The sequence below is a fragment of the Bison bison genome, unplaced genomic scaffold (genome assembly GCF_000754665.1).
Source record: "Bison bison bison isolate TAMUID 2011002044 unplaced genomic scaffold, Bison_UMD1.0 scf7180017864352, whole genome shotgun sequence".
NCBI classification, from domain to species: Eukaryota; Metazoa; Chordata; class Mammalia; order Artiodactyla; family Bovidae; genus Bison; species Bison bison.
Window position 1 is genome coordinate 3,702 of NW_011494924.1, and position 11,804 is coordinate 15,505.

Here is an 11,804-nt window from a genome sequence, read left to right on the forward strand (position 1 = left end):
TGCTGGGAGGGTGTGAGTCACCCTGGGGAGGGCAGCTTAAGAGACCCTTGTCTATATCATGCCTGCATCTGGGAACAGGTCTGAGTTCCCTGAGTGGTCTGGGGACACATGGAGCCAGCACAGACTCCTCACTGCCCAGGGAACTGGGAACATTCTTGAAACCTCAAGATGAACATAGGGGTTGTATCCTGCCTCAGCATGGGAGTAGAGGTGAAGGGGTTGGGGTGGCTGGTGAGGGCCTGGTGGCTGGTGATGAGAGTCAGGCAGGGTCAGGCAGAAGAGAACAAGGCATGTTGTGTGCGTATGGGACCAGGAGACGAGTCACCTCATACCCAGGCTTGCTGAGGGGCTGTCAGGACAGGGAAGGGCATAGGGGAGCCAGCCCTGCGTATTGGTAAGGGGTCCAGTGGACAAGGGCAGCCTGATAGACACAGCAGTGACGTCATAGGCAAATGCTCCAATCAGGGAAGCAGGAGGGTCAGCACTCTACACCACTCACCCCAGGAGCCCCGCCCCCAGCCAGCAGCAGTGCTGGGTTCCTGATGCTGCCATGGGCTCCAGGCTCCTCTGCTGTGTGACTCTCTGCCTCCTGGGAGCAGGTGAGTCCTGGACACAGTGTGGGAGCTTCTGAGATGACTTTGCTTTTGCCATCCCCAAACGCAAGACTACTGGAAAGGGCTGCAGCAGGAGGCTTCCCCGTTCTCTCCTCTCTACTTCCTTGTCTTTCCCAACAGGCCTGGTGGATTCCGAAGTCACCCAGATCCCAAAATTCCTGACCAAATCAAGAAAACAGCAAGTGACACTGAGATGTTCCCCTGAATCTGGACACCGCTCTGTGTACTGGTTCCAACAAGCCCTGGGCCAGGGCCCCCAGTTCCTCGTTCAGTATTTTGATGGAGAAGTGTATCAAAGAGGAAACATGTCAGATCGATTTTCAATTCAACAGTTAGGTGACTCTCGCTCGGAGTTGAACTTGACCTCCTTCGAGCTGATGGACTCCGCTCTTTATCTCTGTGCCAGCAGCTCAGACACAGCCCTGCATGATCAGGTGCCTCTGGGACAAAAACTCTCCTGCCCCAGCTCAGGAAGTGGTGGTGAGCGTGTCGGTTGCCAGTGTGCCAAGCTCAGACTCTGGTAGAGCAATAGATTTTCCCAGACATTCATTTCCTGAAATGTTGTAATGCTCACTGAGATCATGCAAGATAAGTTTTATTTTAACTGTTTGTATGTCTGAGGGGATGTGAATTGCCCAGATCTCACACTTCATGACTGTTACAGCTAGGATTGCAGCTCAAGTTTTTCTCAACACCTGTGGTCCCTTTCCTCATGGAACCGTCTCCATACAGAGCAAGTTACATATACGCGTTGTGTTATGTGTAACAAGATACTGTTTGGGGCTCTGTGATATGACCTGTTACTCAATGAATGGCAGCCACGCATCACAAGGAGGTGTTCCCATGAAAAGAATGTCTCAAATAAAAAAGCGTTTTTCACTTACCCTGGTGTGTGCCGCGTCTCACCATGGTGCTCCTAAGTCTGCATTTCTTTCTGCCAATCCATCATCCTGTGCTGGGCAACCAGCTTCTCTCCACCCAGAAAGGTGGGTCACAGGCCTGAGGCCTCTCCCGACATGGGAAGCGGGGGCTCCTGTGAACATGAAGGAGCTGTACCTGCCTTTGGCAGGTGGACTGTCTGTCAGTGAGTTGATAAGAGCAGATCCAAACAATTCCTCAAATGTTGATGAGCCTTCAATGAGGTTGGGAGCAGACACCTGGAGAAACGTGGTAGGTGGAGGGCCATTCTCAGGGCTGTGATTAATTAAAGCAGAAATGGGCCTTGAAGTCCTATTGGGACATATATCATAAAGGAGAGCAGGAAGCTAGAGGGAATTTCCAAAGATGCAGAGCTATAGAAATATGTAGATAAATTAAAGTAATATACGCATTTATGAAGGTTAACTTTTCAATGAAGTATAGATAAAATTGCACACTGTTTACAGAAAGGTTACAACAACTTGTGAGGCTGATGCCCATCAAGCCGGATGGGTGTCCCTGTTGTGAACTGTTCACTTAGGTTCATTTCTGATTTGATCCTCTGGGGGAAGAGGCATGGCCCCTGAGTGACAGGTTTTCCCTGGGGCCTGGCAGGGACAGTGACATCTCAGAAGGACTCCCTGGAGAGCCCCTCTCCCCTCTCATCCACACACACACCAGAGGGCCCTCCGCCTGCCCCGCCCCCGCCATGAGCCCCTGCCTACTGGGCTGTGTGGTCTTCTGTCTCCTGCAGGCAGGTGAGTCCTGGGGGGCAGGGTCCTCTTCGGGGTGCCAGCACTAAGCCTGTCTGCTGTGACTGCAGCATCAGTCCTCCTTCTCCACAGGGGCGGTCCATGCTGGTGTCACTCAGGACCCCCGATTCCAGGTCATGAGGACAGGACAGAGCGTGACACTGAAATGTACTCAGGATCTGGGTCATGACCGCATGTACTGGTACCGACAAGACCTGGGACATAGACTGAGGCTGATCCATTACTCAGCTGGTGTGCACACTAGCGAGCCAGGAGATGTGCCCGACAGGTACAGCGTCTCTAGATCAAACACAGAGAACTTTCCTCTCACGCTGGAGTCTGCCAACCGCTCCCAGACAGTTGTGTACTTCTGTGCCAGCAGTTACTCCACGGCGCTGCAGGGTCACCTGCTCTCTGTTGAAAAAGACAAGGGGCCCCCATGCAGGATCCTAGCACTGGTAACCTAATGCCCTGGGGACCATGTGCCAGCACTGTGACCCTGATGTGTGACCTGGACAGGCTTGGATCTGACCCCAGGGACTCGGAGACTCATGTCTACCATCAGTCTCTGTCTTTCCTTTGCATCCTCCCTGGATGCAGTTCGGACTGCATCCAGTTCTGACTAGTTCTGACTCTTCCTCATCAGCTTAAGACCTCCAGAAGGGCAGAATATTAGTAAATCAGATATATCTAGACCCTCTTGTCTCTCCCAGCACCTGATTGCTGTCTCTCTGAAAGTTTCTCCCGCAGCCTAGCTTTCAAGTGCTCCCTGCTCTTGCCCACCAGAGGGGCGGGTCTTTCCTCCTTTACTGGCTTGGGCTCAGCTCCCCTGCCCTCTCTGTCCAGACACACTTCTCTCCCCTCATCTGGGTTATGCCCCTTCCCATGACACAGGGAACTTTGTAACCAAGCGTAAGCGGTCGTGTTTGAGCAAGTTCTTGGGGTCATCAAAGAGAAAACAACCTCAGTTAACTAGAAACCATACAAAATCCTGTGAGTCCATTCCCAGGAGGAGAAACAGGCTGGGTGTGTGTTCTCCCTTCCTGCCCCACCTTCTTAGCATCTCAATTAACCTGGACCAGGTTTCCACCATTTCCTTCAGAGAAATATTCTCAAGGTCAAAATATTTCCTCCTCGGTATCTTATTATATCAAGATTTACAAGTTCATAGGAAATAAATAGGTTAATACACATTTAAATAGGAAATCTGAAAATATATGCCTCTGATTAATCAGAAGTAGTTATGAAGACATGTTTGCAGGCAGATTCACTTGAGATCCTCTGAGCGTTTATTTTATGATATATATTTACATTTTAGCTAACTACCATCATTGTAGTGGTGAAGCAATGATTTCCTTGTTAGGAAAACGGTCAGATCATACAGTCTTCTACCTCCAGAGGCTAAGAGTGGATTTGAAGATCAACCCTAATCAGCCAGGCTAGGAAGGCAGTAAAACAGATATGTGTGTGTATTCAGGGTGTGGGATATTTGAAATCTTGCTTCAAACAGAGGCTGCAAATCCATGAGACCATGGACCTTCGGCCACTAGGAGGCACTGTGTTTCCATGGTAAGCAGGGTGCCCTGGGAGGGGTTGAGAGTCACCTGGGGAGGGCAGCTTAAGGGAACCTTGGCTACATGCCTGCACCTGGGAGCAGATTTGCGTTCCCTGAGTGGTCCTGGGACACATGGAGCCAGCACAGACTCCTCTCTGCTCAGGGAAGAGGGGTCGTGCCTGGAGCCTCAGGATGTGCCCAGGGGCCCATCTTTGGAGCAGCATGGGAAGGGGAGGGTGAGAAGTTGGGGTATCTGGTGAGGGCTGGGTGTCAGGCAGGGTCAGAAAGAGCAGAACAAGAGTGTGTGGACACATGGGACCAGGGGACGAAGCTCCCCTCACACCTATCCTTCCTGGCGGCTGTCAGGACAGGGAAGGGCACAGAGGAGCCAGCCCTGGGTCCTGCCAAGGGGTCCTGGGGATAAGGGCAGCCTGCAGAGACACGGAGCAGTGACATCTTAGGCAAATGCTCCAATCAGGGAACAGGAGGCTCAGCACTTTACACCACTCACCCCAGGAGCCTTGCCTCCAGCCAGCAACAGTCCTGGGTCCTGATGCTGCCATGGGCTCCAGGCTCCTCTGCTGTGTGACTCTCTGCCTCCTGGGAGCAGGTGAGTCCTGGACACAGTGTGGGAGCTTCTGAGATGTCTTTGCCTCCCTGAGATAGAAGCCTGGCTATGAGGGCTGCAGCAGGAGTCTCCCCTGTGCTCTGTCCTCAGCTTCCTTCTGTCTCCTTCCCAACAGGTCTGGTGGATTCTGGGGTCACCCAGACCCCCAAATATCTGATCAAATCAAGAAAGAAGCAAGTGATACTGAGATGTTCCCCTGAGTCTGGACACCTCTCTGTGTACTGGTACCAACAGGCCCTGGGCCTGGGCCCCCAGTTCCTTATTCAGTATTATAATGGGAAAGAGAATGAGAAAGGAAACATGCCAGATCGATTCTCAGGAAAACAGTTTAGTGACTCTCACTCCGAGCTGAACTTGAGCTCCTTGGAGCTGACGGACTCAGCCGCGTATCTCTGTGCCAGCAGCCAAGACACAGCCCTGCATGATCAGGTGCCTCTGGGACAAAAACACTCCTGCCCTAGCTCAGGAAGTGGTTGTGAGGGTGACTGCCTCCCTTCCAGGCCTAGATAGATCTGATAGACTCTCCCAGAAATTCTTCCTCTGCTCTGTTTTAATGCTCCCAAACATCATGCTAGGTAAGAATTATTTTACCTGTTTATACATCTGAGGGGAACTGACTTGTCCACATCTTATATGTCATTGCTTTCAGAGCAAGGATTTGATTCAAGCCTGTACTCATCACTTTTGGTCTTCGCCCCCATAAAACTGTCCCCCATATACAATAAATAATACACATAAACACACACACACGAACACAAACACACACATACTCACGTACATGTTTTAAAGCAATCGGCTCACATAGTTGTGAAGGCTGGTAAGTCCAAAGGCTGCAAGCAGGTCTGGTGCTACTGGAGACTGAGGGGAGCTGATGTTTAAGTTCAAAAGCAGAAGGACTAACGGTCCAGTGTGAAGGCCATCGGCTGACAATTATCTCTTACTTGAGGGAGGATCAGTGTTTTCGTCTATTCATCTCTTCAGCTGGTTCCATGAAGGCCACTGACATTATGGAGGGTCATCTGCTTTACGAATTAAAATGTTAATCTAATCTATTATTAAAACATACATATTCACACGTTGAAAGTGAAGTCGCTCAGTCGTGTCCGACTCTTTGTGACTCCATGGACCGTAGCCCACGAGGCTCCTCCATCCATGGAATTTTCTAGGTAAGAATATTGGAGTGGGTTGCCATTTCCTTCTCCAGGGCATCTTCCTGACCCAGGGATTGAACCCTGGTCTCCCACATTGTGGGCAGACGCTTTATCGTTTGAGCCAAAAAATATCCCTCTTTGGAGCACCCAAAAAATAAAGCTAAATATCCAAGGCAGAGTCAAGTGGACTTATTGTGTTAGTCAGGACACCACCTTCCAGGGCTGCACAAGAATTTAATAAGCATGATCTCCCTGGCAGGTAACAGGAGTTTGGATTTCTTGACTCCCTTTGCTAATCTCTGACAGCCTCCTCTAGTGCTTCCTAGGTGCAAAAGTAGATATGGACACATTTTGACTTCAAACCCTATACTTGAGGACTTCAGATGTCATAGGAAAGAAAGTAATTATGCTTGCCGGTTCCATACATGAGATATACAGAGCATGTAACTTACCCTCAGGGGTTTTTTCATTAACTTTATTTCCATATGAATTATAGTTAACATTTGAATAATGTGCAGTTTGGGGGCCCTGAACCAGCCTTAACCCTGCTGTAAAATTTGTTTAAAATTCAGTCAACCCTGTTTATGATTTCACATCCACAGATTCAACCAGCCACAGTTGTGTGGTACTGTGAAAAGTGAAAGTGAAACTCACTCAATCGTGCTTGACTCTTTGCAACCCCATGGACTATACAGTCCACGAAATATAAATTCTCTCCAGGCCAGAATACTGGAGTGGGTAGTCTTTCGCTTCTCCAGTGGATCTTCCCAACCCAGGGATCCAACTCAGGTCTCTCACACTGCAGGCAGATTCTTTACCAGATGAACAACAAAGTCTGTAGTTAGTATCTATTAAAAACTCAACACAAAACTGGACCCATGAAATTCAAAATCGTGTGGTCCAAGGGGTCCGCTGTATATACAGTAACATTACACACTGTCCAGTGAACAGATGAATGGTTCTGATCAATCCATGTGTGTGTGCCCACGGAACGTTCACCTATAAAGGCTGAGAACCTTTCATCACCAAAAATCCTCTGAGGCCCCATTCCCAGGCCTGTCTCCTTCCCTGATAACCAGCAGTATGATTTCTGTTGCCGTCATTTTTTTTTTTGAAGTCCTCTTTAGCCCAGAGCTAAATATTTAAGCGATTTTTCCTGGAAAGTATTATGGTTGAAGAAGTTCTTGAAAGCATGTGAGCACCATATCCATGTCAGGGACTATCCTATCTGGAGATGGATGGTTTGGAAAATGACCATCCAAAGGTCTTTTCTGCTGGTACAAGGTTGTTTTTTTTTTTATGCACTTTCATAAATTGCTTTTCTCATGTACACATTATCTTAAATGTTTTTATGATGCTATTTTGAGAGGAAGTCCTCATCTCCTAGGAAATTCCTTTGAGGTCCTATGTGTTATGCACACAGCAAGGCCTCCTGCTCACACACTGGTGCTGGGACTGAGCAGACAACCAGCAGCAGCAATTTGGTGAGAGATCATTTCATGTCAGGAGAAGGCTTGCCTTTGATTTGACCCCAGTGTTCGAGTCACAGGAGTTGAACTGAAAAGTCCCCCTTTCTGTAGTGGCCTGGCCTGGTCACTAGTCTCCTGCGCTGTGGGTCTCACTGTCTCTTGGACCAGAGACATTATGAGCACAGGTATGGATCCCATGGACTTGCCAGGCCCCCATTCAAGGCTTTTTTGTGGCTACAACATCGAGCTCATTCATTGCTTCTGACTTTAGTTTCTGTGTTTTTGTCTCTGAGGCCCAGGGAATGGTTAGTCACCCAGACCCCAGACGTGCGATCAGGTTTCGTGGAAACCAGCTCATCAGGAGGTCACCATGGTCACCCACTCATGACCAGTGCATGATATTCAGGTTCAGAAATTATTGAGAATTTGAAAATCACAGCAGCAGAGCATGGCAGCCAGTGCAGGGTCCTTCCAAATGTGAGGTTTGTGCATGTGATACAGTCTGGGGCTCTAGGATATCAGTTACTGAATGGCTGCCCGCTTCACAAGGAAGTACCCCCATGCAATGGATGTCTCACGTAAAATCAGAGCATTTTTCCTTTACCCCGGGGTCAGCCATCTCTCCCGACATCCCTCCCACGTCTGTACTCCTTTGTGCCCACATGTCATCCGTGGTGCTGGGCAACCAGCTTCTCTCCTCAAAGCAAGCTGGGTCACAGGCCTGAGGCGGTTCGGCTTGCTGCTCCCCCACCCCTCAGACACGACGAGAAGCATGTGCTCAGGTGGACATGAAGGCACTGAGCCTGCGTGTGACAGGCACCCTGTCAGTCGGTGAATTAATAAGAAAGAGCCCAAGGATTTTTCAGGTGTCGATGAGCCTGCCCTAAGGTTAGGGAACCAGATTCTGGAATCTAGTGCTACTTTTATTTCCTTCTTAGTAGAAATGTCTGATCATACAGTGTTTTACCTCCACAGGCTAAGACTAGACTTGAAGATCAGCCCTAATTCATCCAGGCTGGGAAGGCAGCAGATGAGGGGTGTGTGTGTGTGTGAGTAGGGGTTGAAAGTGTGGAATGCGGGGAATTTGTATTCTTATTTTAGATGGAAGGCACAGATCCATGAAACCATTGGCCTCTAGGAGGCACTGTGGGCCCATGGTAAGCAGGGTGTGATGGAGGGGGTTGAGAGTCACCCTGGAGAGGGTAGCTTAGGGGAACCATGGCTACATGCCTGCATCAGAAAGTAGGTTTGAGTTCCCTGAGTGGTCCAGGGACGCATGGACTCAGCACAGACTCCTCACTGCCCAGGGGAATGGGGACATGCCTGGAGCCTCAGGATATGCCCAGGGAATCTTCTCCTGGAGCAGCATGGAGAGTGGAGGGTGAAGAGATTAGTGTGGCTGGTGAGGGCTGGGTGATGAGTGTCAGGCAGGGACAGGAAGAGAAGAAAAAGGCATGTTATGGGCATATGGGGACATGGGCACAGTGCTCGCTTCACACCCACCCTTGGCTGAGGGGCTGTGTAGAACAAGGAATGGCTTAGAGGAACCAGCCCTCAGTCCTGCCAAGGTGTCCAGTGACAAGGGCAGCCTGCAGAGGCACAGAGCAGTGACGTCATAGGCAAATGCTCCAATCAGGGAAGCAGGAGGGTCAGCACTTTACACCACTCACCCCAGGAGCCCTGCCCCCAGCCAGCAGTGGTCCTGGGTTCCTGATGCTGCCATGGGCTCCAGGCTCCTCTGCTGTGTGACTCTCTGCCTCCTGGGAGCAGGTGAGTCCTGGACACAGTGTGGGAGTTTCTGAGATGTCTTTGCCTCCCTGAGATAGAAGTCTGGCAATGAAGGCTGCATCAGGAGGCTTCCCTGTGCTCTGTCCTCAGCTTCCTTGTATCCTCCTCAACAGGCCTCGTGGATTCTGAAGTCACCCAGACCCCCAAGTACCTGATCAAATCAAGAAAACAGCAAGTGATACTGAGATGTTCCCCTGAGTCTGGACACAGATCTGTGTACTGGTACCAACAGGCCCTGGGACAAGGCCTCCAATTCCTCATTCAGTATTACAATAGGGCAGAGTATGAGAAAGGAAACATATCAGATCGAGTCTCAGGAAAACAGTTCAGTGACTCTAGCTCTGAGCTGAACTTGACTTCCTTGGAGCTGACGGACTCAGCTGTGTATCTCTGTGCCAGCAGCCAAGACACAGCCCTGCATGATCAGGTGCCTCTGGGACAAAAACACTCCTGCCCCAGCTCAGGACGTGGTGCCTGAGTGTCAGCTGCCAGCCTGCCAAGCCCAGTCTCTGGTAGAGAGAGAGACTTTCCCAGACATTCACTTCTTGATATGTTTTAATGCTCACTAACGTCATCAAGGTAAGTACCATTTTAACTGTTTGTACATCTCAGGGGACGTGAGTTGCCCAGACCTCATACTTCATAAGTGTTACAGCGAGCATCCCGGCTCAAGTGTGTTCTCAGTACCCGTGGTCCCTTCGCTCATGGAAGTGTGTACAGAACAAGTTACATGTACGCGTTGTGTTGTGTGGAACAAGATACAGTTCGGGGCTCTGTGATATGAACTGTTACTCAATGAATGGCAGCCACACTTCACAAGGAGGTATTCCCATGGGAGGAACGTCTCAGATAAAACTGAGCATTTCTCATTACCCTGGCGTCTGCACCTCCCTCCACGTCCTTCCTGCATCAATATTCCTTGGTGCCAAAATGTCAACCTGTGCCGGGCACCTAGCTTATCTCCACCCAGAAAGGTGGGTCACCGGCCTGAGGGGGCTCTGCTTGCTCCCTCCCCCCAACACGGGAATCACCGGCTGCTGTGAACATGTAGGAGCTGTACCTGTGTCTGACCAGTGGACCGTCTGTCACTGAATTGATTAGAAGCAGACCAAAGAATTCCTCAAATGTTGTTGAGCCTGAGATGAGGTTGGGAGCAGAAAGCTGGAGAAACACGGTAGGTGGAGGGACTGTCTCAGGACTGTGGGCAATGTTGCGGAAAGGGAGCCTTGAAGTGCTGCTGCTAAGTCGCTTCATCATGTCCAACTCTGTGCGACCCCATAGACGGCAGCCAACCAGGTTCTCCCGTCCCTGGGATTTTCCAGGCAAGAACACTGGGCTGGGGTGCCATTGCCTTCTCCGCTTGAAGTGCTCTTGGGACACATATCATAAAGGGCAGCAGGATGCCAGAAGCATTTCCCCAGGATTCAAAACTTCAGAAATAGGTAGATAAATACAAGTATATACATGTTAATGAAGACTTATGTCTGGACTAGAACATACAAAACATTTAATCAGTTTAACATCTACAGAAAAACATTTAACATTTACAGGGAGGTTACAGTAACCTGTGAGATTACATCTGTTGTTCTGGATGGGTCTCCATGTTGTGAACTGTTCACTCAGGTTCATTTCTGATTTGAGCCTCTGTGGGAAGGGGCGTGGCCCCTGAGTGACAGATTGGCTGTGGGGCCTGGCAGGGACAGTGACATCTCAGAAGGACTCCTTGGAGAGCCCCTCTCCCCTCTCATCCACACTCAGACCAGAGGGCCCTCCGCCTGCCCCACCCCCGCCATGAGCCCCTGCCTCCTGGGCTGTGTGGTCTTCTGTCTCCTGCAGGCAGGTGAGTCCTGTGGGGCAGGGTCCCCTTCAGGGTCCCAGCACTAAGCTTATCCGCTGTGACTGCAGCATCGGTCCTCCTTCTCCACAGGGGCGGTCCATGCTGGTGTCTCTCAGGACCCCAGATTCCAGGTCGTGAGGAGAGGACTGAACACGACACTGACATGTACTCAGGATCTGAGCTTTAGCTATATGTACTGGTACCGACAAGACTCAGGACACAGGTTGAGGCTGATCCATTACTCAGTTATCCCTCCCTCCACGGAGAGAGGAGCCATGCCCGAGGGCTACAGAGTCTCCAGACCAAGCACAGAGAACTTCCCTCTCACTCTGGAGTCTGCCAACCGCTCCCAGACATCTGTGTACTTCTGCACCTGCGGTTATCCACGGCGCTGCACGGCCACCTCCTCTCTGTGCAAAAAGATAAGGGAAGCCCTGCAGCCTGGAAGGAGGAGAGCCCCTTGCAGGCTTCTCACATGCGGAACCTTGGAACCCAGGGCCACATGCTTGCAGTGTGACACTGAGTGTGCAGTCTCATATCACGCACAGGTACATCGATGTTAAATGTAGTGGACGGCTGGTTTTTTTATTTCAAAGTTTTATAACTTTAAAACTAAATGGGTTAATATATATAATCTCTGTATATAAATCCATTACCTAGAATTGGTAATACTAAATTTATGTAGAAAATCTAGAAATATGTGGATGTGATTAATCAGAGGGATCTACGGAATGCTGTACTCCAGGCTGTATTGATCTGAGCTCAGCAGAGTGTCTGTATTGAAGGTCTTTGTGATTCCACCTTAGCATACTACTGTGACATTGCTGCTAAGTCACTTCAGTCGTGTCTAACTCTGTGTGACCTCATGGATGGCAGCCCACGAGGCTCTCCCGTCCCTGGGATTCTCCAGGCAAGAACACTGGAGTGGTTGCCATTTAGTATGTGCAATTATTTTCTTCTTAATGGAAATGTTGGTTTCTACAGTCTTTTATCTCCAGAGGCTAAGAGGGAATTTGCAGATCAATCTTAAGTCAGCCAGGTGGGGAAGACAGTAGAACAAGTGTGTGTTGTGTGTGTGTGTGTGTGTGTGTG

At 49.9% G+C, this 11,804-nt stretch overlaps 1 pseudogene and 4 gene segments (V, D, J or C); all 5 read left to right on the top strand.

The window, feature by feature from the left end:
* Positions 1-514: 514 nt before the first annotated feature.
* LOC104999423 lies at positions 515-1,138 on the top strand. The segment is given in 2 exon segments: positions 515-599; positions 735-1,138. Coding segments are annotated over 2 exon segments (453 nt in total).
* A 1,039-nt stretch (positions 1,139-2,177) lies between these two features.
* LOC104999305 lies at positions 2,178-2,751 on the top strand. The segment is given in 2 exon segments: positions 2,178-2,290; positions 2,378-2,751. Coding segments are annotated over 2 exon segments (423 nt in total).
* A 1,609-nt stretch (positions 2,752-4,360) lies between these two features.
* On the top strand, positions 4,361-4,977 carry LOC104999425. The segment is given in 2 exon segments: positions 4,361-4,449; positions 4,583-4,977. Coding segments are annotated over 2 exon segments (444 nt in total).
* A 3,807-nt stretch (positions 4,978-8,784) lies between these two features.
* Positions 8,785-9,371, top strand: LOC104999307. The segment is given in 2 exon segments: positions 8,785-8,857; positions 8,989-9,371. Coding segments are annotated over 2 exon segments (414 nt in total).
* Positions 9,372-10,605: 1,234 nt separating this feature from the next.
* Positions 10,606-11,229, top strand: LOC104999426 (annotated as a pseudogene).
* The last annotated feature ends 575 nt before the right edge of the window (positions 11,230-11,804 follow it).